At 38.3% G+C, this 27,625-nt stretch overlaps 1 protein-coding gene across 1 annotated transcript in view; it reads right to left on the reverse strand.

Moving 5' to 3' along the window:
* The window catches only part of Top2b (DNA topoisomerase II beta), a 63,518-nt gene extending 38,575 nt beyond the window's left edge, over window positions 1–24,943 (reverse strand). Inside the window, exons 1-7 of the mRNA XM_052734052.1 lie at window positions 24,347–24,943; window positions 8,276–8,431; window positions 6,831–6,921; window positions 5,439–5,502; window positions 1,918–2,063; window positions 831–928; window positions 2–214 (exon numbers count right to left, since the gene is read on the reverse strand). Of these exons, the coding sequence (XP_052590012.1) occupies window positions 2–214; window positions 831–928; window positions 1,918–2,063; window positions 5,439–5,502; window positions 6,831–6,921; window positions 8,276–8,431; window positions 24,347–24,394 (816 nt within the window). The 5' untranslated portion in view covers window positions 24,395–24,943. The remainder of the gene's footprint in view (window position 1; window positions 215–830; window positions 929–1,917; window positions 2,064–5,438; window positions 5,503–6,830; window positions 6,922–8,275; window positions 8,432–24,346) is intronic.
* Between the last annotated feature and the right edge of the window lie 2,682 nt (window positions 24,944–27,625).

Genomic DNA, 27,625 nt, shown 5'->3' on the forward strand with positions numbered 1-27,625 from the left:
CAGGCAACTTCTTTCCATTAAACATGACCTTGACCCCTTTACACGAACCAGCCAAATCATATGCTCTTCTAGTCATGAGGGCCACAATGTCCTTGTCAAGTTTTTCCATCTTAAACTTCGCTAGATCTGGTTGGAATGTTATACATGTATAATCTTCACCATCAAAATGTTTAATTTTGGCTTCAGAAGTCTTCATCATATTATTCATCCATGTCTTTAAGAGAAGATATAAGTAAGTAGTTCTTTAATGCTTCTAACTTTCATAACACAGACTCAGCTCACAAAAACATTCATTTACTACAATATTTGTATTTTCCAACCTCACAACAACAAAACACCTTGAAACTGATTAATGTTAAAGTCAAAACTGTAAATATTATAATTATACCAGGTTGGTAATGAAAATAAATTGCACAGCTTTTATACAAAGTCAGTGAAGCATCTCTCATATTCAATATGCCCCATGGATTTTTACAAAAGTAAACAGACATGTTTATCTGATAAAATTATTTTAGCTTATTTAGAATTCAAAATACTCTTCCAAAGGCCTGCCAGCATTTCTTAACTACAAACTTGATAACTCAGCGAGCTTTAAAGCATGCTTTAAGTGGTTGCATCTGCTAAATAAAGCATCCTGCCTTAAGAGAACGATAGAGAAGCTATATGAAAATCTAGATATTCTGGTATCTCTTCGGTGATTTGCTTAATAGTTTTAAAAATAAAACTAATTTTTTAAATTTAATTTTTAAAAATATTTAAACTTCTATTATCTAAGCAAAACAATAAAACATTTTCAAAGAAATGAAAAAATGGACACATTACTATCATACCTGCTTAAAACTATGTTTGTATTCTTTGCAAGCCGTTTCTACTGTAAACTTTGTACTAAAAATATTACAAAGTTTTGCACCATAGCCATTACGGCCCCCTGTAAAACAAGTTAGATATGAAAATTTTAGTTAAAGTTCTTTTAAAGGAAGTTATTAACTAACCTATCATAGAGCAAGTCTGACATAAAACAGTTCTATTTGTTGTATCAATTTTTTCAATTACTGACTGTAAGTCCTATGTTTAGGGGTTTTTATATTAAAGAAATATTAGGATTTAGCAATATGATAGGTACTATATAGCATACTATATAGTATCATTAAAACATTTGTGATTTGCTACTCTCATAATTTAAGAAAAATAAGTTTAGTATCTTCTGACACAGTAAGTCTAGGTGAGTATGAAATCTGAACTTCTAACAAAGTCACTTGATTTATATCAACTTCTCAGAGCCTTGAAATTAAAAAAAGCTATCAACCTACTGAGGCAACAATATATTTCCAAAGTATCTTATATACAGAGACTTTTCCACTTAAGAAAAGTAGTTAAAGTCTTTTATTATCAAAGACTATGTGAAGGGTTACAGAGATGGCTCAGTGGCTAAGAGCATTCGAGTTCAATTCCCAGCACCCATATAGAAGCTCATAAACCATCTGTAATTCCATTTCCAGGGCAGTTGACACCCTCTTCTGGCTTCCATGAGAACCAGGGACACATGTGGTACACAGACCTACACACAGGGAAAATATCCATACACATAGAATAAAATAATAAAAATTTAAAGGACATGTGCATATATAGTAACAGACAGGTACCATAGTATTGTTATCTAAATCAAAACTTCACCTATCAGTTAGAACAGAATTCCAGCAATTTTATTCTAAAAGTCTACATATTATCCAACTTTTAAGATGATACTATTAAAATATATAATCAAAACAGACGAAAAATTTTTTATATCTTTTTTTAAAAGGATTTTCTCACAATGAAACTTCACAGGTTGCCTTACATGTTTTAAGAAACAGGAACTTAGAAATTTTATGTTAAGAAAAATGATACTTATCAATTAAAATTCCATTCAGACTTTACCTGTAACTTTTTTCTCATCATCATCATAATTACTTGATGTTAAAAGCTGTCCAAAGATTAAAGCAGGAACATAAACTTTCTCTACTTTGTGTTCTACTACTGGAATGCCTTTCCCATTATTCCAAATGCTTATAATATTAGATTCACTGCAAATACATAAGCAAAATTTAGAACTTAAATTAAATGTTAATTTCCACAAAAGTATTGAACTATAAAATAAACTTGAATGGTTACACGCGAGATGTAAGTCACTGTCAACTGGGAAACACTGGCATTATCTTGATGAAGACATGTACTTCAGTATTAGTCATAACTAATGTTAGGATCAGTAAGATCTGCAAGATAATACCAAAAAAATTCCTAGAAGAAACCTTTCTCCATCTCCAAGAAAAGAGTAAAAGGAGGCAATGTAAAAAAGTGTGGTATAAATGGGCAAAAATGGAAAATTACAGATCTTTAAAACAACTTTTAAATGTTTTTACCTGCTTAGCATATATTATGTATAATCAATATGATTATTTGTCATCAATCATCGTAATTTCAAAAACTTTAAGTTTGGTACTTCCTATATTCAGTAATATGATTACAAAATGTGACTTTTAATTATGGTACCTCTATTAAAAACAGTCTGAATATAGAAAAAAGTGTATTTTAGCACATGTGCAGTATTATTTGAGTTTCAGGCTTAAGAATCATCAGGTTAAAGGGATAGTCAGAACTCTGGCCAGTGTGCTTCCCACCGTTTTTGTTCTGGTGCTAGTAACCCACAGCCCCACATATTTTAGGCTTATACTGAGCTACAGTCCTAGTCCTGACGTTTGGTTTTTAATCAGGCAGATGCTAGCAGATGAATTATTTCAATACTAGCCATCCAGTATGTAATAAGCTTTAAACTCTACTGTAGATTGTACTGAATTCTCTAACTTCTAGAATAGCTACTACACTATTTGTGGCATGTCTTACTGCTGAACTATTTATATGCCTTTTACAATTTGACATTTTATTCCTTCCATCATAGACTACTTTGGGGAAGCAGAACAAAAGCTAAGTGGAATAGTATAACTATTGAATGCTGTCCTCCCCTTCCTACAAGACATTCACAAGCACATATGTAAAAAGAAATTTAAAAAATCAAAGTGCTATATAAAAATGTTAAGTACAATTCAAAGGATCTCAAACATAGGCATCAGAGAAAATGTGATCAGTTGTATAAACAGCATACCATATCCCCCCTTTGAATTCTGCTTTAGAGTAACTTTTTAAATTAGAAACCTAAGCAAAAACTGTAACTCTAAAATAAAATTCACTTTATTTAATAAAAACATTAATCCTATATAGTATATGTAGTTAAAAATAACCTAATGATAGGAAATTCATAAAAGTCAAAATATAATGGTTAAAATATAAAATAAATCTAAGACTTTGCAACTTGTAACAAAATGCTTGTTATAAATTTTAAATAGATGCTAAATCCAGAATGAGAAAAGGCTATGTAACTTATATCAACGATTTATAAACAAAATAAAAATAAAGAAGTGAAAAGTACACCCTTGACTCTTTTTCTTTGAGGTAGTTGAGAATTTTCTGGAAGAGGTAATTAGAATAAGGTGATGATAAATAAAAACTGACATTTGATTATCACTAAAAAAACAAAGAAATTTATGTATATGTCTCACTCATGTCCACACAAGAATGTTTGTGGATTATAAGGAAAGAAAGACATTTTTATGCATCAAATAATAGGGGGAGAAAGACAAAATGTCGAATGTCATATACAAAATCTAGATTTAAACACACATACACACACATTATACATACTTACACACATACAGAAAATAAGAACAGCAGAGGAGAGGAGCTAAATATGAGCACGTTACAATGATACACATGTATAAAAATGTCACAGGGAAACCCATATTTTGCATCTAACTAAAAAATTAATAAAAACGGGCCTGGAGAGATGGCTCAGTGGTTAAGAGCACTGGCAGCTCTTCCATAGGTCCTGAGTTCAATCCCCAGCAACCATATGGTGATTCACAATTATCTATAGTGGGATCTGATGCCCTCTTCTGGCACAAAGATGTACATGCAGGTAGAGCACTCACATAAAATAAATAAATCTTATTAAAAATGGTTGTAAAAGAGAAATGCTCTGCAGAAAACGTAGTAAGTTAGTAAGTAAACTGCACACACCCTTAACTAGTCTACAGAGCTATAGTACAGCTCCCTTGTTTTTCACTTTGTTGAGATTACTTAAGGCATTTTTAAGTACAACATTGTTGACTTTAAGTAGCTAGAATTAATATAAAGGAACTGAATGATAGCAACTATGTCCATCAAAAACCCACTGAAGAACTAAGGACAGTGGACCATTCTAAGCCAAGGTAGAAACATGATAAATTTGAGGCTAGTCTGGACTATTGTACAGATAGAACTAACACAAAAGAACAAAATAAACAAAATATATTTAAGAAAAGCCCCCTTTCCTTAGTTTTCTACCTGAATCATTTAGTTCTGAATTTTGTATAAGCTTACAGATAATCAAACATTCAATACATATACTCCTTACTAGCTCTCTTCAGAAAAAAAAAATACACAAAGTTATTTATATTTAACTGATAATTTCCTAAACAAGGAAGAAAAGGAATCATGACAGCTAAAATTTCCTTGAAAAACTTCTGTGTAATTTTTAACTTATAAATACCTGTATACCTAACTATATAGTCTCAAGAATGTATTAATAAAAATGATCCAAATGAAAAAATAAAATAAAAAGCATAAACTTCAATAGCATAAATATAGGAAAATATTGTTTTATAATTTGCAACTAATTTCATGGTGCAACCAAATACTAATTATTTTTGTTTTACAGTTTTATTATACTATTAATCTTAGCCATGCCCTCAAAAATTAAATTACTGACAATAAGAACTATCATAAGTAAGACTTAAATGGCTTAATTACTACTGACTTTAAAAGGTATAAAGCTCTCACAAAAGCATGCTGATAGAAGTCAAAACAAAAAATTTCTATTAAAACTATTACATGTTCTCACATTCTCCTCCCATGCATATCTTCCCAAATAAGATCACTACAGTGAAACCTAACGAGCCAAACACCTGGTAGGCATTCTCTAATACCCAGCAGTATTCAATTTATTAACTAAGTCATATATAATGGAAAGAGCCATATTTAGTAATGAAAAATAAATTTATTTTATTTTTCCCCAGAATAGCACTAACTATCTCAGCCTGCTGTCCTGAAGAAAGAAGAGTAAGAAGGAAATATGGATACTGCTCTAACAACTAAAACAGAACCAATAACACCGAAGAAAAATGGTTAAGGAAATGCTTTCTGAGGGAATGGACATGAAGGACAGAGAAGCAACAAAAATAATGAAATCCAAAGCAACAGGGAAACAAAGCCATAGAGGCATGTATAATACACATTTGATGATAAATTGGGGATTACATGAATAAAACAACTTATCATAAAAGAAATTAAACTTAAAATATACTTACGGATCAATAGAAACCTTAATACAGGTCATGTTCTTATCTCTCTGCTTATTGTCAGCGGCATTGACTACAAGATTAAACATCACAATGAGTAACGCAGCATAGAGGTTCCATAAACTTATGAACACAACTATATGTGCATCCCAATTTAGTAGTAACATCTGCAAGTGGTGACAGTCGATGACTATTAACCTTTCTAAATACAACTAAGTTTTACTTAGTAATTCCAAATTCTTATGATGTTACAGCAAACACATGTATGCACACACGCAGGCACATATACACCCACACACATGTAAGGCAGGGGGTGTTTATTGACTACAAAAATAAAAAAGAGCAAAAACATCTAAATCTAACCCCCAATCCAAATTTAAAAGTAAAACAACATATGGTTTACTTCATATCTTGGTGACAAGATATAGTTACCTTATGTTAATCTCCTTCAATAAAATTATTTTATATGCAGATCAAACTGATTAACTAGTTACTTTTTAGTTAAAGTCTTTAATACCCCATGATTCAAAATTCTAAATCTTAAATTATAATATTTTTTCTTTGTAAAATTAGTATCTCAAGAACTTATGAGCACAGAAATTCCATTTCCAGATTAAAAGATGATGTAATAACCCTCAACCAGCAGCGTCCAGTCGGAGGCCAGTGTGTGAATACAATGCATAACCAGGTCTGCCCTGTCACTTTCCCCAAGGACTTACAGGAAGAAGTTCAGAGAGCCACACAATCAGTCTAAGAAACCTCAAGCTTTAGTAATGAGCTGAGCAGAGAATTTCTAGAAAGTCCAAGGCTAAAAACTTTTACAAAAGTATAAGCAGTGCCTGAGTCAATAAGGCATAGCCACTTCAATTTAATTAATTTAATTTAATTGTGGGTGAGAAAAACTAAATTTACAAGTCCAACCTCCAGTTCACACAATCTACCAAGGTAAGGCCTTGTAGTCCTCATATGTAACATGCTCCTAAGTAACCATGATGCTAAGAAACCCCAGATGAGGCACACAAGAGAGTACAGTTCCCTATATATCACAAATACAGCGCTGCAACTGCACACATGAACAAACATCAGCAGAAAGAAATACAAAGATGCCAAGAAATACAAAGCTATTATAGCTGGGTATCGATCTTCTAAAGAATACACACACACACACACACACACATACACCATATATACATATACACACAAATACATATATATATACACACACAAACACACACACACACACACACACACATATATATATATATATATATATATATATATATGTACACAAAAAAGAGCAAAATGCTTTTTAAAATTACTGCAAGATTTGCTTGAGATGTTCAGGGCCAATACACTGACATTAGTAGAAACACATGCATTATGTCTTAAGTAAGTACTCACCCAAAATTTCATCAAAGATCTTGTATAAGCCTGGAACAAAGGTAACCTCTCTGCAGTTCATTCCTACATCTTCATCATACACCCACATTAACTGTATCAAGACAATGATTCAAAAAATAGTTTTACTCCATAAATCCCTAACTCCAATTTTACATAAGGTAAATCCCTATTGTCAACAAGTTATAGTGGTTCACATCTGTAATCTTAACACTTATATGAAGCTGAGGAAAGGGAACTGTCATAATTTGAGGCCAATCTGGGCTACATGTGAGTTCAATGCTAGCCAGGAACTACAGAATGAAATCCTGTCTCAAAAAAAGAAAAGAACAAATAATCTATATTGTCATGTACTCCATTAAAAACAGGCATTCAAAGTTAAGCATATATAACTTCAGCTAGAGTCAAGTTCAGCAGTCACAATGAACTTAACTAAAATTGAAAAGTTGTTTATTTTGTATTGCTTGTATTTCATTCACACATAAAGTCAGCTTTAACATGAGGCTGTTAACTCAGTAGCAGTTTGTGCTTAGCCATGTATAAGGCCCTGGGTTCAATCCCAACACCAAACAAAGCACCTCTGATTTCAGTTTCAGAAAGCATCGTTTAGCAGTACTAATTCTAATCATTCTACAGCAGATGGGGACTCTAAATCAAATTCCTAAGGCCTAGAGATTTGTTTTCTGTCAAGAACTCAGAATCACTAGAGATAGTACTTACATAATGTTCAAAACTATGATAAACATCTATTTACTTTATACTTTTGCTTCATGATTTATATTTATTCTACAGACTAGGTAGCACAGAGTAAAACAATAAGTCTGACTTTGGGCTTCCCACAATTGTTAGAATCAAACAGGATAATATATGTAAACCAAGTCCCCAGTAAACACAATCAAGTCAATTCTAAAAGGTACCACTATTAAAGTAAACCACAGCACACACTATGTTGAACTTCCAAAAAAATTCTTTTGGCTGCTGGGCATGGTGGTGCACACCTTTAATCCCATCATTCCAGAGGCAGAGGCAAGTTGATCTCTGTGAGTTTGAGGCCAGCCTGGTCTACAGAGCAAGTTCCAAGACAGCAAAGGCTGTTACACAGAGAAACCCTGTCTCAAAAAACAGAACAAAACAATTTTTATGGCACCATTTTATTCTATACTTCTGTATTCTGATATACTTATCTCCATAAAGTAATGAACAGATTTCCACTTCTCCTAGGTGTCTCTCAGAGTTCATTTTGTTTTGTTTTATTTATCTTTTGGTATGAGTTTCAGGCCCAGGGCCCTGTGCATTGTGAGCTACAACCTTAGCTCCTTTCTCCCTTCTGAAGCATGATCATACAGACATGAAATCACAGGCTTAAAAACTACATAACCACAGTTTTATTGAAATATTTAAAAAGATTACACATTCCCTAATCTCAATCAATTTTAGCAAGTAATTACCTGGGTCAAGGGTTCTACTGATCCAATGTATGTATCAGGACGAAGGAGAATATGCTCAAGTTGGGTCTTCTTCTGGTACACTCTCTCAACAGATAACTTCTTAGAAGAATCATTTTTGTTTGCTGTTTCCAACTCTTCCTTTTTTGCAGCATTGTTCTGGTCAAAAAGAGTCTAAAATTAACCAAAAAATCAAATTTAAATATCCTACCAAGGGGCAAACTAAAATGTGTATGGAAACATGACATGGGACCCATCTTTGAGAGTCACTAATATTCAAGTCCTAAAGATCACAGTTACCTTATGGACTGCCTTACAATAATCAGAACCGGTAAAACAGACCCCATATGTCTAAGAAATCAAGTTAATGTTTTGTGTTCCTCAAGATTTCCCAAGGATTCAGGTTGTAGACAGGTTACAGAATCACAATAAAAACTGGGTGGCTTTGAGAGTCACCCAAAGCAGCCTATATAGTTAAATACAGTATGAGAGGCAAGCGGATCTCTGTGAGTTCGAGGCCAGCTTGGTCTACAAAGCAAGTTCCAGGACAGCCAGGACTGTTACACAGAGACCCTGTCTCAAAAAACCAAAATAAATAAATACAATATAGCCAAAACTAGCATGGTTATTATAAAGCCCTCAATTTGCTCATGATCTTGATCATGCCAGTTTTAGCTCAGGGTGACCCAATAATGACGTACCTACTGATTCATTCCTCTAGTAGTACCAAGGATATAAAGCTAGGCAATGGTAACCATTTCTACAACAGCTGAGAACCAAATCAAACTTCAAAGTCTAAAGACTTCCCTGTCTTCCTCACAGTAACAGAACATTTCCTTCCAAATTTCCTAATGCTGACTAATATGGCACCTCATTAATAAAGGGATTAAAACGGCCTATTTTCAGTTTCTTAACATAAACATGTTCTAAATCACTTTTAAAAATGACACAATATATGTTTAAAAATCAAAATGCATGCCTTTTGAGTAATCTAAACAAAAATAAGACTTGTATAACAGAAAAACCATAAGGAAATTCAAATATCAACCATAATTTCTCAAGGTCTTAAATTTTATATAATATGAAAGGCATTTAAAAATGTTTCAAGTACTATTAATTTTACTGATTTTTGCTATAGTCATATTTTCTTTCATTTATATGCTTATCCATAAATAGTGCTGATTCAATTAAAATAGCTTTATACAAAAGAAAATAACTATTTCATAAGGTTTTCATATTCTATTTCTGCCAAGGTTTTGATGATGAACTAGCTGACCAGAAGATAAACTATGTTTTTAAAATATCAGTTCCCAATTTTCTAACCATGTTCTCTGCTATTGTGATTTTTATAGAAGTAAACTATTTTTAAAATGGGCACTCTGTTGGTTAATCTGGTCAATTTGATAGGATGTAGAATAACCTAGAAGACGAACCTTGTGGGTCTATTTGTGAGGATATTTTAACAAAAGAGTTTAACAAAGATGGAAAAAGGCTACCCTGAATGCCAGCAGCATATATAAAATAAATAGAATAAAAGGAGAACACCAGCACTCATCTCTGTGCTTCCTGAATGCAGATGCAGTATAATCAGCTCCCTTGTGTTCCTTGTACCAGTTAGAGCCACTTTCATGCCGTATCTTCCCCTCTGAACTGTCCAAAGTAACCCCATTTTGTCCTTGTTTTAACTAACTTCTCCCAACTGCAATCATTCTCATCCTTTTTTTTTTTAACAGCATAAAACAACTTGTTTTAAACAACTGAACTGAGCCCTCTAGCTGAAGCCAAAACAATCCCTTTCTTCTTCACATCACTTTATCAGGTATTTTATCACAGTAATGAGAGGAGTAATAACTAATACAGGTTCTCATAATAGTTAGAACAAAGATCATAATAAGATCAGTGTCCAAGTACTTTAAAATGACAGACCTACCAAATCAAAGGAAGGTGATTTTTCTACCAATAACTTAGAATCACAGAGTAAATGATTATTAGCATCAAGATTACAGACCTATACACGCACATAAATCTTTCCCATCAAGCTTACTTCTCTAAAACAAACATCATCACAAAGAAAATATTTCAAGATTACCTCAATCAGAAGTTAGTGTCTACCAAATTTAGATTTCAAAATTCACCTTAGCAGTTTTTGCTAAACTGAATTGGTACCTGGAGATGTGAATAAAGCCATGCCTCATGCCATTTTCAACAATTTAACCACAATCCTGCACCATTCTAACAAATGGTTCATACCTCTCCCTCCCTTTCTACCCACTCCCAAATGGCTATAAGAGAAAAATAAATGATCTGAATCTACTATACCCCTATCAAGTTCAAAGACTTGTCACTCTTGCAAAGATGACAACTTAAAAATCAGAATACATAGTGTAATGTCAACAAGATTGAAGATTAGGAAGCTCCAAACCCCCTTCCCCACAGAAACACAGATTAAGCTGTAATATATGAACCATTCATCCTTATAAGAAATTCAGAAACTGCATAAGAGGTCTTGTCCCTCAGGTGACCACAAAACCTCATCCAAGTCCACAACCCTTCCTTGGCAAAGCAGAACAGGGAAGAAACACAACTTCTTTCCTTGAATGGACCTCCAAAGGAAAGTTAGGAGAAGTGCTACCAGAGGGACTGTTCGCTGTCCTGTTGGATCTAAGCAAGCACTGGCAAGAACAGTTGCTAAATTGGAAGCCACTGAGAACAAAGGAAATCAAAATGATTTGGTCCAGCACCCAAAATCTGTAGTTCTAGGGATAGACATTAGGTGGAGCTCTAGTACCATGGCTTACTACAGCGTGTGCAGGATAACTCAGTAGGGCAGAGGAGATACCACAGACTGTCCCCTAAGTACAGATATAGACAAACCTCTTCAGTGAACAAGCCCAGAGATCACATGCCTGGGAAAGGTTTGCAAAGCCTCCTGATTCTCTAGATGGAGTAACTAGCCAGAATAGAACCTGAAGAGGAGGGAGCTGAACTTTGAAATGCTAAAGCCCGGAGGGAGGGAAAAACAATGGACATTCCAAGGGACGAATTAAAACTCCATGGACTGCCCCTAAGGAAATGGGGAGCTTACAGCCATAGGACTGCTATAAATAAAGCTCAGACTAGACTAGAGATCCTGTCTCAGGGAGGGGAAGGTGGGGAGGGAAGAGGAAAAAAGTATGGTAAAGAAAGGATAAAGGTAAGGGAGAAATGGAGATAAGACGATGCTCAAGGAACCTGTACAGATGCACAACCAAACAAGAAAACCAGTAAAATAATAAGCAAAATGAAATGAAATAAACAGATTGCAACTGAAAAGACTCAAATATTATTTCTGAAACTAAAGAATACAATAATTAAAAGTATACAAATGCTCAACTACAGAGTTGGCCAACCTCTAGAAAATGTAAAGACAGAAATTTCAAAGAAACCCAAAAGGAGAGAATGAAGAAAAATTAAAAGAACTTGAATCACTTGTGGGTTATCATCAATCAAACAGAATATATGTTGCAAAAATGTCTCAAATAAAAAGATAAAAATGGGCCAGGCAGTGGTGACTCACACCTTTAACGCCAGGAACTAGGGAGGCAGAGGCAGGCAGATCTCTGTGAGTTCCAGGCTAGCCTGGTCTACAGAGCAAGTTCTAGGACAGGCAGGGAAAGAGCTACACAGAGGAACCCTGTCTCAAAAGAACGAAGAGGAGGAGGAAGAGGAATAGAAAACAGATAAAAATGGGAAAAACTTTCCAAATGTGAGGAGAGAAATGGACAAATTTAGAAAGCTCACAGAAATCAAGTAAGTACAAGCCTGAAGGAACCTCTACTAAGAAGATATATGACCAAGGTTCAACAGTCATGGATAGGGCCACAGGCCCATCCAGGAGGCCATGAGTTCAATTCCCAACATCACAGGAGAAAAAAGTCACAAAGGAGAGAATCTTGACAGCAATACAAGAAAACTAATTATCATTCATATACTGGAGAGTTTTATTAGGTTATCAGCAATTACTCAACAGATACAGACTAGAACAAAAGTAGGATGATACATAAAAAAACTAACCAAAATATCTGGCAAAACTGCCCTACCTTTTTTTAATCTTTAGGTTGTAAAGAAGAAAATTAGTAAAAGCTGATCAAAGTAATTGATGAAAGCCCATCAAGCTGAAGCTAGTCATATGAAAATATAACCCTTCCTAGTAAAGATAAATACAGAGACAGATAGAGAACTTTCAACATTAATGTAAGAATATAGATTACTTTAAAATATGGTATAAATGTTTAAAAATAAAATCTATGTTACATAGTATGGAAACACTAAAAACACATCATTTGTGCTACAGTTCCTTGCCTGGTTTTATCTCTACGCACTTTACTTATCATCCTACTTTTGCTCGAGTCTGTCTTTTGAGCATTGCTGATAACCTAATAAAACCTTGTGGTTACTAAACTGTGGGTGGCAGAAGTATGTATACAGCTTTATACGCAATTGGTCAAGTTAACATTAATTTAAAACTGAATGTTAGCCCTTTGAGCTGTTTTATGTAACTACAGCAATAACCATAAAAAAAAATTGAGAAAATGTCAAATGAGAAGAGAAGGAAATCATAACCCCACAAAAGACAGCAAGAGAGAAAACATAAACAAAAGAGCTACAAGCTATAAATAAAAATTAAAATTCCAACATTAAGTCCTTTCATATCAATGATCACCTTAAATATAAATGAGCTTACTGCCTGTAAAGCATATATTAGCCAATTTGATTTTTTTTAATCCAACTACATGGTGCCAACAGACACACTTTAGATCTAAAAACACATGAGCTGCAATGGGCTGCAGGAGATATGGTGGCGAAGCATACTTTATGCAAACAGGATCCAAAGAAAGCAGGGTCCCATAGATACATTACACAAATAGACTAAGTTTGAACAAAACCTGTCACAAAAGACAAGGATAATTCGCCAGGAAGATATCATTGTTGTCAATGGGTATATACCTAACACTAGAGTACACAAGTATATAAAGCAAACATCAACAGAGCTAAAGGAAGAGATAGACAGCAATATAGTGATAATTAGAAACTCCTACACCCCATGTTCAACTACAGACAGGACAACCAGATCAAGCATCAATGTGAGAACAAAGAACTTGAAGCACAAGACAAACCGAACAGACAAGTACAGACGATCCCAGCTGAATATACATTCTTCCCAAGTGCACAGGAAGCATTCTTTGACACAAACCAGATGTTAACCAAAAAAAAAGTCTCAACAAACTGAAAAAGATTGAAGACATACATCCTCTCTGTCTATAATAAAATGAAACTAGAAATAAATAGAAGGGAAACAGAAAATCCACAAACTGTGGAAATTAAACAATATACTCATTAAACTATTAAAGAGTCAAAAAAACACAAGATAATTTAGAAAATATATGGGAATAAATAAAAGCAAAAAAGGCACCAAAACTTATAGAATCAAGATAAAGTAATACCACATTTATTTTTAAAATGAAGATGTTGAACCAATAGTGTACATTAAGAAACTATGCATAGAACTAAATCTAAAATTAACAGGAAAAAATTAGATTTGAGTCCCTTAGTCTTAGTCATCTGAATGAAGTGGAAAAAGTGAATGCTTACTATAAAATATCATCAACTATATATGATATACAGTGAATGCACCGCCTAAAGCTCCAGAGAAGAAAGATCAGCCAAAGGCCCAAGTAAACCAGCTGTGTACCATGGTGGTTACAGAAGAAGAAATAAAGAATGCCAGCGGCAGAGGAGCTGGTACAAGTAGCTGGACTATATGCTGCTATTAATGATACTGTGTCTCACTGTATCTGGGACTTCACTGCCATCTGATCACCAAGACCACTTCTGAGAGAGCTACCTTGTTTATAACCAAAACAGTGCCCTGTTGGTTCCCTCCCCTGAGCCTGGGGCAACCTAGACTAGTTCTGTGCTCAGTTGCAGCCAAGTGTAACATATGTACAATAAATCATGTCATTTGTTGTATCAGAGGAAAGACTTTTTTTAAGTTCTAAAAGTCAATGAAAGGAAGAGTTTTGGTGTTTTGCTTTTTAAGATCAACAAAATTAACAAATGCCTTTCATGATTTAAATATGTAATGTCCCACACAGGCTCATGTTTCAAATGACTATTCTTAAGCTAGTGATATGATCTGAGGAGGATACAGAACCTCAAGGAGGTGGGTACTAGCCTGCATAAACAGGTCAGTAAAGTAGGCCAGTGAAGGCTACACTCGCCAGCCTCAGCCTTATGTGAATGACTCTGCCACACACTCCGTAATCTTCCCTGCTACAAGGGACCGAAATTCCTTAAGACCATGAACCAAGTAAGTTTCCTCCTTGAAGTTGTTTCTGTCGGGTATTTTGGTCACAGCAATGCAAAAGTAACTAACTCCAAAACTGGTACCAAAGAAGCAGTCATTGCTGTGCCTAAACCTGAAGTTGGTTTAGTCCTTTGGAACTGGTTTGTGGGAGTTGCAAGAGGCTTAATATGTGAACTAGAGAAATCTCAAAATGCTATAAGCAAAGTTTAATGGGTTCTTCCAGCAGGAATTCAAAAAGATCAGAATGACAACAGAAAGGTGGACAGTGAAGCCCGAAACCAAGGTTTTAGGTGCAAACAAGGACTCTACTGGGAATTGGCCTAGAAACCATTCCTGTACATTTGGTAAAGAATTTCTGCAAATTTTGCTGTGTCCTGGAAATGTGAATGAGGCTGAATTTAATATACTAATAATTTAGCAGAGGAAATTTAAAGAAAGCAGAAAAAGTAGGGATGTGGCATGGTTGCTGCTAGCTACTATTAGCCAAGCTGGCAGAGTAACAGAAAAAAAAAGTGATTTGGCCAGAAAAAGCATTGGCAGACTAAGAGGCCACGACAGTTAAAAAGAGATTAGAAATGTTCCAATGAAGCTAAGCAATTTACACACTAGGACAACAACAAAGGGACTTAAAGAGCATTCAGGAATTGTTGGCAAAACTCCACCCACCACAGGCTCCAGAACATAAAACTATAAACTCATTTAAAAGATTTCCCTTTAAAAAACAAAAAGTCAAGTGTGCTCTGGCCATTCACGGCCATCTAGGAAGTGTTTCTCAGATTCAGCTATCCAGGGTCTCAGAGGCCACTGCAGTTGTGGTACAAAAGAGCAGGCTATATCTAAAACTACCACAAGAGCTTAGCATTATCAGAATGATTCTGTTTTTGCAGATATTCAGAATGCAGGAATTACAGAATCACACAATACTCCACCAAGAATTTGAGGAAAGCCTATGGAACCGGGCAGTATCTGACAGGGTTGGATTCCCTGCAGGAGGTAACCCATAGGGGACTATCAAAACTATGACAATAGTGCTTCACTTGCAATAGAGACCCCCCAAAAAACCATAGGAGCTAAGTAGACCCATGTGGGCTTCAAATGGCTAGGACATAAGGGTGGGTCTGTTCAAGCCCACTGATGCTCACATCATGCAACTATTCCCGTGGTACTGCTTGTGAGGCTACAGGACTCAGCGTTTGTCCTGCTGAGTTGTGTTCTTTTTTCGGTTTGATCTTCCCTTAATACTCTTTTGCTCTTCATTTTTGGAACAGTACTATCAACTGTGTGCTATCGTATATTGATATTGGTAACATTTTTGTCTTATAAGGGGTCAAAAAGAGATTGGTTTGTGTCTAAGTAGAGACTCAACTAGGCTTTGGAGAAACGTTAGAAGATGGATTGAGTACACTTTGCATTGTGAGATGGCCATGAATCTAAAAAAAAAAAAAACAAGGGTTTTGCCATGGTTTGAATTTGAAATGCCTCCCACAGTCTCAAGTTTGAATGCTTGGTAGTGTTACTTTGGAAGGCAGTGGGACCTTTATGTGATGAGGCCTAGCTAGAGAAAACTGGTCACTACGGTTGTGTCTTTGAAAGGACATGGGCCCCCCTCCTACCTCACTCTGCTTCCTGATCTACCATGATTCGAACAGTCCCAACTACATGCTTCTATCACTGCACCTTCTCCACAAAGACACTGAGATCCTGGAATTATGAGCCAAAATAATCTGTCCTCCCTATTTCCATCAGATATTTCAGCACAGCAGCAAAGTAACAAATATACTTTAGCTAGACTGAGTTGTTTCAAAACAGCTGTGACTGAAATTGAAACAAAAGAGAGACATCACAACTTCTGTCACAGAATGGTTTTCTAAGAGACAGCTAAAATTATATGCCAACAATTAGATAACCTAGAAGAAATTGATCAATTTGGGAAAAAATCTTAACATGCTTAATCATACAGAAAGAAAAAATCTAAACATGTCTACAAGGGGGAGAGATAACTAAGCATTTAAGAAAATGTATTGCAGAAAACATGGCCTACCAAATTAACTAAGCAGGGCTCACATGGGCTCACAGAGACTGAAGCGGCAAGCACAGGGCCTGCATATATGTTATGGTTGTTAGATTGGTGTTTTTGTGGGACTCCTAACAGTGGGAGTGGGGGATGTCTCTGACTCTTTTGCCTGCTTTGGGACTCTTTTCCTCCTATTGGATTGCCTTGTCCAGCCTCGATATGAGGGCTTTTGCCTTGTCTTACTGTGTCCTGTTTGGTTGCCACTTCTTGGAGGCCTGCTCTTTTCTGAAGAGGAAACGAAGGGGGGGGGGTGTTTTTTGGGGGAGAAGGAAGGTGGGGGAGAGCTGGGAGAAGTGGAGGGAAGAGAAACTGTGGTCAAAATGTATTGTATGAGAGAAGAATCTATTTTAAATAAATAAGAGAAAGAAAAAAAAAGAATATGTGCTGCCCTTTAGAGGGACCCAAATTGAGATTCCATGTCAGGTGGTTCAGAACCACTTGGAACTCCAGCTCGTGGCACCCGTACATAACCACCTGTAACTCTAGTGTCAGGAGGTCTGACGTTTAGTCAGACCTTCATTAATCTCCCAGGCACTGCACCCACATGTGTACATAAAGGCACAGACACATTCACATGAAAAACAAATAACTATAATGTTTGTTGAGCAAAGTTACAAAAGAATGAGAGTCCATTTTGTCAAAAAAAAGTTATATAAATATATACACGCATAGCAAAGAATATGAACATTACATATGTAATGTTCATATATACACACACACACACACACACACACACACACACACACTCACACACATATACCCAAAAGAATGCCAATAAAGGGGCTGAAGAGATGGCTCAGTGGTTAAGAGCACTGACTGCTCTTTCAGAGGACCTGGGTTCAAGTCCCAGCACCCACATGGCAGCTCACAACTGTCTGTAACTCCAAGATCTGACATCCTCACACAGTCATACATGCAGCAAAACACCAATGCAAATAAAATAAAAAATAAATAAATAAATTATATTTTTAAAAAAAGAATGCCAATAAAACTTACCTACAGAATGTATAAATGTGGGTCATTTTATTTTTACTTTTGATACATTTTCTAATTCTCTATAATGAATTTACAGAGGGCTGTTAAAAGCTTATTAATTCATGCATGTGAAAATATAATTAAACTAGATTAAAACTGAATGTTTGTCTAGAGGTACTATTTATACCTAGCTATTACTTCTGCAGACCAAACTTTCTCATTACTATCTGGATAAAAGTAAGTAAAACCAAAATACATAAATAACACTGGTAGCCTTGGCAAAGTAGAAAGCAGAAATTAACATTTCAGTCAACTTGTCTTTTATGTTCCCATTCTCAGCAAATGTTTGAGCACTGTCCACTGGCTCTCGAGCCTCAACACAAGAGGTTCCCACAAAACATTTAGAAGTTTTTCTAACAGAATTCTGCAAGAAAGGCCTCATTCAGTTCCTGGAGATTAGCAGAAACTTAATTCTAGATATTACTGGTCTGGCCACTGAAAATCAAAATCTGGAGGCTTGGGGAAAGAAAATAGCCCCTCATAATTACTGGGATGGTCCTATGCCCAGAAAAGGATGTAACCCACCTGGCTGAGCAGAGAACAGCTAAAGAAGAGATAAGGCCTTCTCCGTGGCTATCAACACCACCTCTATCTCTAGAAGATGCCCCCAGCAGCTTATCCAGTTTTAACACTGTTGCTGAAGCCATGAAGAACATAGGAAATTAGCTTCAACAAACACACACTGCAAATGCTTATCTACACATTTCCTTCAGAAACACCCTCCCAAACCCAAGGATAAAGCAAACTTTCACGAAGATAAAAGGCATGAAGACACTTATCACAGGGTTAGAGATGTGTGTGTAGTGTACACTTATCTTCTGTGTGCCAGCATGATGGAAGGTATCTGGGGCATTCTAACACTTATGTAAAAGCTCCATGAAGTAGATGCTGCCATTATGATTCCCTAGTGCATGTGGGATAACTGAGATCTGAAGAAAACTAGCATTTAAAGAAGCCAAATTATGAAAGCATGTGATCTGAGTTCACAGTCCACACTTTTCCATTATGCTATTATACTAGCTAGGTACATACACACCTGAAAATGAGTTAAAGTCCTTACATTTTTATGTCAAAGTAAAAAGGTGAGCAGACAGAAAGAGACAGGCATGTCTCGTAGTATCTGTCATATTAGGGTATATAAGAAGTTGTTTTGGGCCAGGCAGTGGTGGCGCAGTGGGACTTTAATCCCAGCACTCAGGAGGCAAAGGCTGGTGGATGTCTGTGAGTTAGAGGCCACCCTGGTCTACAGAGCAAGTTCTAGGACAGCCAGAGCTGTTACAAAGGAAAATCTTGTCTCAAAAAAAAAAACAAAAAATAATGTTTTAGAGAGGGGCTGTGCTGTGGTGAAAAATGATGGTTAAGAACTATCCCGGTTCCAGGCCACAACTGTCTCTGCCACATGCCTATCAGCTTCTGACCTATTCTCTATTCCTGTTTCTCTCTTGACAAATGTGAATAATAGCTTCTCTTTAAAATGGGGGTCCAATTTGTAGTAAAGTTTTAAAAAGAAACTTGGTAGAATACAACTCTCAGCATCTAAGTATTTAACAGACTTGAAACTACAGGTACCAAACTTACTTCTACTCAGATTACAAAAAGTACATCTAAATACTGTGATGTTACCTTTACTGGAGAATTGAGTGAGGAACATTGCTATCTACAAGTGTTGCACTAGTTAGTACTAGATTCAGGAAGGTAGTATATGAATACCCATTTCATCAACAATAACTGAGGGTGGACGGGCATCCAGACCTTTGCTAAAACATTACAAAGGATATAAACAAGGAAAACACATGTTCTCTAAATTCAGAAGTTTATGTTATTGTTAAGACAAAACTATCATACATGAACATCCCCTAAAAAGACTTATGTTTTACGATAAAGTAACAAAAGTTCAATGTTTTAAAAGTATAAATTAAAAATATAAGTAAAAAGAGCATAAACTGAAAAATTTTTAGTGAGACTCCAAACTAGCCTTAAAGAGCAGTGAAAATTTAGACTACTAGCCAGAGGATGGCAGTGGTGTATGCCTTTAATCCCAGCACTTGGAGGCAGAGGTAGGCAGATCTCCGTGAGTTCAAGGCCAGCCAGGTCTACAGAGATAGTTCTAAGATGGCCAAGGCTACCAAAGAAACCCTGTCTTGGAAAGAAAAAAAAAAAAAAATGAGACTAATAGTGAGAAGAAAACAGGTGTTCCCGATGAGATGAAATGTAAATGTATAAAGGAAACAGTAAGAGATGACCTAAGTATGGGATTATGGGAAACTAACCTCAATGGAGAAGACACACAGATTATGAACACAGACTTGCACTAATGATCCACTAAAGTTCTTACAACAAAATTTTAACCTGTTTAAATATAGTGATGCTTCTTTAGTAATACCCATAATATGGGCCAGCAAGATGGCCCAGTGGTTAAAAGTTTGATCACAGGACCCACGTGGTAGAAGGAAAGAACCAACTCCTAAAGGCTGTCCTCTGGCTTCTACATATGCACTGTGGTATGTGCACCCACATACATGCACATAATCAATCAATAAATGTAGTAATTTTTTTTTAAAGAAATAGTCACAGACAGAAAACCACAACTGATCAAAATGCAGAGTTGTAGAACTCAATCCCCACTCACTCATCTGCAACACAACTCCTGAACCTAAGGCTCAGAGACCACTGAAGGAGAGGAGGCAGAAAGACTGTTAAAGGCCAGAGAAACAGGAAAGCTTGCTGTGATATTGTGTCCCCTAGGACTCTCAGAAGCTATTTCCATGAAGTCTCACCAACAAGGCTGTCTAAACATGACCAGAACAATGCTGACATGTGTAAATATGTTAACTAACATGGAAGAGGACAAACTCTGGATGCCTCAGCCCCAGACAAAACTAAAAACAAAAAAGAATGCTGAGATGGTAGAAATTATCTTCCCAAGGGAAGAACACACCAACTAACTGGTTAATCAATTCTAAATAGACCTGAAAACATATACATATAAGTAACATTATATGGATGGAGCAGGTTGTATTTATATATTTAAGAATACATACACACATAAACCCATATATATGTAACAAAGAAAAAAAGACTATGAATTTGAAATAGAGCAAGGGGTGGTACATGGGAAAGTTTGGGGGGAGGAAAGGGAAAAGAAAAATGATGTCATTATAAATCTCAAAAAATTTAAATTTTTAAAAATATCCACAGTAAAAATGTATATGATATTGTTAGACTGCTTAGGTCATCATCTTACACTGCATCATAAGATAGGAATACCTCAGTCTCTGATGTTCAGCTGTAGTCCTAAGTTTTAGTTTATTTACCTATTTATCAAGATCATATATTAACAAAGGCATTATAATAAAGTGTCTTATAAGAATGGGGCTTTCTGGATCATGCAGGGGCAAGCTGGAGGTTCCAACTGAACAGATATATTTTATATTTTTTAAGGAAACTATAATGTTGTGGTTATATTTTTTTAAAAAACAACTTTCCCAGATAAACATTATAATATTTACAGACAAATTATTATGATTCTAAGATTTGTTATTTCAAAGTAATGAGGAGAAAGGTGGGTGATGCTGAGTTGAATTTCACTGAAGCCTGATGATAGATGCATAGTATACTATTATATACAGAATATACTATTCTGGCTACCACATTTGTATATACTTTGTCACTTTATCTATTATAGCATTTTTGCTTTATTTTGTTTTTAATTAAAATGAAATTACATTGTTTCCTCCCTTTCTTTCCTCTCCTCCAATCCCTTCCATGTTCTCCCACTATATTATTTAATCTACCAAGCTAGAGGATTCATTGAAAAGATATGATAGTCATAAATTTATATTCCAGTATTTTCACAAGCATTTGCTATAACCTGATAAAAAGATTAGCAGAATGAAAGACTATTATGCTCTACTAATCAAGTTTTACAAGCTAAAAATTCAAGAAACTTGACTGATAGATTTAAATTAAAAAATAATTTTTAAAAAAACCTTCATGATCTGTGTCAATTTCAATTTTAGATAGTTACAACACATTTCTTTTAAATTATTAAAATTTCAGCTAACTGTAAACCAATATCAAATCAAATGAATTATTGTAAGTAGAAATTAGTGAGTGTTAAAAACCACTCTGTTGTGTTGCTTTCGACCCTGAAAGGTAATGTTTCATCACAAGACAGTTAATTTCAACACACACTAACCTAAGGCAGTACAGCGACTCCTTGCTCAGCATAATATAGCTGGATTAACTCCATTTTTGTATCATCCACAAACATAAGACCAGCTTCACTGATATGAACACATGCCACTGCAATAAGTCTCCAAACTCCCATAATGAAAATTTAATTTTTCACCTAGCTAAAACATTTCATGTAAAATCAACAGTAAACTAGTATTCCAGAGTGTGACTTTCTTAGACTTTGCCAGTAACAAACATTAATTCAGCACTGTGTTATATTCAAACTCTGAATTCTTAATGCACTGCTTAATAAACTAGGGATGGAAAGATTAAGCTCCCTGAAAAAGTTTCACCTACCATATGTATTGCAGACAGGGTCTGAACCTGTATCAAAGCCCATATCAACTCACTGTATTCTCCCCCAATGAAGAAAAGCAGCCAGGCCCTGTGTGAAGATTCACATGTGTGATCTCAGCACGCATGAAGCTCAGAAAGGAGGATCATAAGTTCAAAGCCCATCTAGGTAGGTGGGTGGGCATACACTCTCCTGTCTCCTTCTCTCTTATACACACACACAAGAAACTAAAGCAGCCTATAAGGTTCACATTACTAACATAAAGCAAGCACCAGACCTAAAAGAAGAGAACTTCTAATGTGATTGTCATTTCAATAAACTATTCCAACAAGATATACTTTATAAGACCAAATTTTTATTTTGCTGCAATTCCCATAATCTATTTTATAGTAAATTTAATCAATAAGTCTATTTTAATTTCAAATATACTTTTCTCATTTTGAATGAAACTATACAAGATTTTCTCTATTTCTTATGAAAATATAAGTTTTTCCATTGAGCATAAAAGGAAAAGTGTCCCATTAAATTATGGATAAAGTTAATAACAGCAAATTAAAATATTGCTACCATAAGCAATAAAAACAATCCACCTGTGGCACAAAATATTTGCTATGGTGACAGAATTTGAGAGCGAGCTCAGCAGTTAAGAGCACTAGCTGCTCTTCCAGAGGACCTGGGTTCCAGAGGTCCTGAGTAGTTTACAGCCATCTGTAGCTGCAGTCCCAGGATACTGATGCCCTCTTCTGGCCTCCCTAGACACCAGGCATGCAAGTGGCGCACAAACATACAAGCAGGCAAAACACTCATACACATAAAATAATAAACAAAACTGTTTGCCACTGAGGAACCAAGTCACAGACAAGTCCACTCAGATCTCAGCGCTTCCACAATTATGAGTGCCACTAACACAAGATCCCACTCCATCTTCAGATGTCTAGTTTTAGTAATAGAGGTAAGGGGCAGCAATTTCAGTCATTCTTTCCACGGACAAATGTCCACTAACTTACTATCTAACTTTTCTTCTCCATTCATACTCTCACACTGCATTGTCTAGTAATGCACATATTTCCAGAGATTTGAAGAATCTGGCAAGTTACTTTGCAAAGTACTCTGGTACAGTAATGCAAATGATTAAGTGTTTTCCTGCTGTCCATAAGAACACCCTTTTTACAAGCAACATTCATCAACAGGCACGACTGCTACTCAAGACTCATCTAAACCTCAACCAAACAAAGAAAACAAGGGAAAAAATGCCAACCAATACGAAAGTTCCTTGATGTATTCAAAAGGCGGGCAATTGGGATCTTGAGGAAGGGGTGTGTTAAAAGTCCCTAAAATCTGTCAATTTTCTGTCCTGGCTCCCCCGCTCATTTGGCTAAGTCCAGTGTTTTGTTTCGGAAATGACCCTGATCTGAACTCAGCGCTGAGTAAGTGAAATGCTGGAGTTATCGATCTGTTGTGGGAACCCTGCTCCAAATGCTCCCGCTGCACTTGCTATTTCCATTTCCCACCGGGAACTGAGCTCCGCAAATCCTCCAAGTTCAGGCTTAAGCACCCTTTCACCTCCTGGGGACAGCCCTCGGCCCCCACACGTTGTACTCGCGAAGCTGACGTAAGTAAGATCTTCTTTTAGTAATCCCACCGGCAGATGGACCAGCTGCTGCGGTCTAACCTGCTGTCAAAGTCATCCCAAATACCCTCTCTGCGGAATGAGCCCTTCCTCGGGGAGGTGCAAACCGCAGTGGCCATTCAAGTTCAAGTTCCTTTGGGACAGGCCTCCGGAAGCGGTAGCATCTGGCACACATAGAGGACCCAGGCTCTGCACTATTTTCTGGCGCTGTGCTCAGGGAGGGCTGGCAAGGAGGCACGCGTCACCGCGGGCCCCCACGTCTTGGTGTGCACCCCGAAGTTTCAGGCGAGCATTCTCCTGCAGCCTGAGCCTCCTCGGTGGAGGCGGCGAGCAGCAGAGAGAAAAGGCAGGCCGGGTTAGGCCCTGCCCGCGACCCGACAGGGCGCCCGCCGCGCTCTTCGCCCCCGCCCGCCTCTCCCGCGGCCCACGAACAATGCGCCTGCCCGCGCCGCACTCACCACCCAGGTCAGCGCCCCGTCAGCACCCGCGAGGCTGGACTTGGCCATGGCAGCGCCTCCCGCGCAGGCCAGGGGCTGCTCGCGCTCCGGGGCCGCCCGGCCTGCCGCTCGCACTGACCGCTGCGCGCCGCGCTCCTAGCCGCGCCCCATCGCGGGCCTGAGCCGCCGAGGAGGCCGCGCCGCCCGCCGCCCTCAAACTCGAGCGCGGCGCCCGGGCCTAGAGCGCGGCCGAGGGTGAGGAAGGGCTGGCGGTGCGGCGCGGCCTCCCGAGGCCCACGCGGGGGATGGGGACCGAGGAGGAGGCGGCGGCGGCGGGGGTCTGCAGGGGCCGGCGCGGGCCGGCGCGGAGGCGCGAGCCCGACCCCCGAGGCGACTGAGGCGCTGCTTCTCCTCACGCCACCGAGGCCCCCGGAGGACTCGCTGCGGTCGCCGCCGCCTCGAAGGCCGCCACTGCCTCAAAGGCCGTCCGAGCGGCGCCTGACCCGGTCCTCAGGAGCACCGGCCGAGAGGGACAATAAACAGAGCCGCCGTAGTCGCCTCCCTCTAGTCCGGCATAACAGCGCACACACAGGCGCGCTCCGGGAGGGGGAGGGCGCGGCGGCCACCCGGCTGTCAGTCAGCCCTGGATCCTCCAATCGTGGCCTGGTTACCGCAACCCGCCGACCAATCCAAAAATTCCAGACCCCCAGAGGGGGCGGGACCCGAGGGGAAAACGTCATTGCGGGTAGCAACTGAGAGGCAGACTTGGGGTTTTTGTTTGTGTGTGAGAGTGTGTGTGTGCGAGAAAGAGAAAGAGCGAAAGGGGTTTCCATCTGAAGGGAGAGCGGGCGGCTGTCAAGGGTCATTCCGGGGCGGCCACCGGAGCCGGGAGGCCCGGCCGGGGGCTGGGGAGACCTCCGGGCCGTGTCCGGCAGACCTGCCGGGAAGCCGTGGAGGGTGGGGGCAGGGAGGCAGGAAGCCTTGGGCGTCCCCGGGGACTGGGCCCGGGAGTAAGCCAGCAAGCTGCAGAGGGCACTGGGCGCCGCCGCCAGCGCCCGGGCCGGGCCCCTGGGCGCCGGGCTGCTGCTGTGCAGAGCATCACCCACCAGGCAGTCTCCCTGCCCTTCATCTGCCCGTCCCCAAACACGGCAGTCAGTCTTCAGTGCCAGCATTTAGAGCACTTGAGAGAGAAGGGTGCCCAGAGAACGATCCAGGGAAGAAACGTGAGCAGGTCAGGGTTCCCTTTCCGGCTCCTGACCTTCCCGGTGAACAATGCAGACAGGTCCCTGTCACTTTCCACCTGTCAAGCACTGCACCACCACCACCACCACCACCACCACCACCACCACCACCACCACCACCACCACCACCACCTCTAAAAGGGCACGCATATCTTTTAGAACTTCCAGAGGCATTTTCAGATACACCCTAAGGAATAGGTTTATTGGTGTGGAAGCTTTCTAAGAACAAAATTAGCAACGCCAAAGCCTTTGGCAGATGGAAGAGCGCTTGACTTCACCCAGCCTGTAGATGGAACTGCATTCAACAAGTTCTCCTTGGGCATACTCCTCCCACGCCGTGCCAGGCGCGGCAATGGGTTTAAACAGCCTCAGACGTCAGTCTTCCAAGAGTGACTAACAAGAGGACACCGAGGAACTTTATCCAGATGGAGCTTACAACTTTGTGTGGCGGTGTTTCTGTGAGTCTCTGGCAGCCGAGTGTTTCCCTTGAGGGAAAACAAAAATGTCCAGGTTCACACCTCTCAACCACATTCTGAATCTAAAGGGGGGAACTCTGGAACATGGGAATAACTTAAATGTAGTTCTTAATTGGCTCTCTGGAGACTGGAATTTCGGCTTATTTGGGGACTGTGGGTCAGAACACTAAAGCCTTTCTTTACCTTGAATTTGGTGTTCTAGCCCGCCAGGGTCTAAGCTGAACTCTGAACCTGACAAGGAAGCACCGTGACTGTGTTAATGAATTTTCCCAAGTCCAGCTTTGGGCTTTAACTGTGGATTTTTACTCCTAAGTACCCAAATAGTTGATCTTTGAAAACAGATGATTTTAAAGGTTGAGTATTTAAAAGATAAATTTATGGATGCTTTACATAGAAGTCAAGCTACATATATATAGTCTCTTTCTGAGAGAAAGTCTCTGTGTAGCTTAGGCTGACTTGAACTTCTGATCCTTTTGTCTGTCCCAGCCTCTCAAGTGCTGGGATTACATGTATTACCACCTTACCCCCAACTGTTGGCTCTTTTTTGAAACATCACTTTCAAAACTCTTAAGTGTCAGATTTTGAACTCAAAATCCAAATATTCATTAGTAAAATTCACGTCCATCTTCCAATTTCCCTGACCCGAGGCACGGTTAGAGCCTTTAGCTTTCTAAGTATGAACAAACTTTTCTAATGCTAAGAGCACTAACCTGGAGGTTGGAGAGATGGCTCAGAGCACTTGTTCCTCCTCCGGAGACCCTGAATCAGCGTCCAGTGCCCACGTGATAGCTCAAGACACTAACTCCAGTCCAAGGCAACCAATACCCGCTCTGGCCTTCTTGGGCACCAGGCACCCAAGTGGTGCACAGATATACATGCATGTAAAATAGTCATAGACATAAAATTAAAAAAATTAAAACACTGACCTAAAAGAATTATTATTTAATACGCAATATTAAATGAAGAAATGAACATTAAGCACAGATTTGTAAAGAATGGTTAAACCCAACAACTGAAAGACTGTGTCTAACAGACATGTTTTTATAATAAAACTGGTTACTCACAGCTTGACCACAGAGTTCCCTTCAGGAATAATGTCAAGTAATGTATGGATAGGAGTATGGAAGGTTCCAAGCCCGTAACAGCCTGAATGATGATGAAGATGAAGATGATGATGATCAGTGCTTTGCACATGCTAAGTACACCTACCCCTTTTTTCTTTTCTTTCATTATTTTTACTTTTTATTTTGAGAACAGTCTCCCTAAGTTGCCCAAGCTTATCTTGAACTGTCCATCCTCCTACCTCAGATTCCCACATTAAGCAGGGTTCCAGGCCCCATGCTACCAAGCCTGGCTAGGTTTGCCCTTTTGTTTTCTAACTACTATGTAATCCTTGCATATGTATGCACACTACATTTAAAGATAACTTAAATTCAGTAGCAACCCATGTGTCATAATGAAAAACTTTAGACATCAAAATCATGTCCATATTTGTAAAGTAAAGACCTTTAGCTAATGACCTTTCTCAGTAGCAACCACAGAAGCTCAACTTGAGGTGTTGCTTTGGGTTTACGTGGCTTTTG

The sequence above is a fragment of the Peromyscus californicus genome, unplaced genomic scaffold (genome assembly GCF_007827085.1).
Source record: "Peromyscus californicus insignis strain IS unplaced genomic scaffold, ASM782708v3 Scaffold_12__1_contigs__length_115047231, whole genome shotgun sequence".
Taxonomy (NCBI): Eukaryota; Metazoa; Chordata; class Mammalia; order Rodentia; family Cricetidae; genus Peromyscus; species Peromyscus californicus.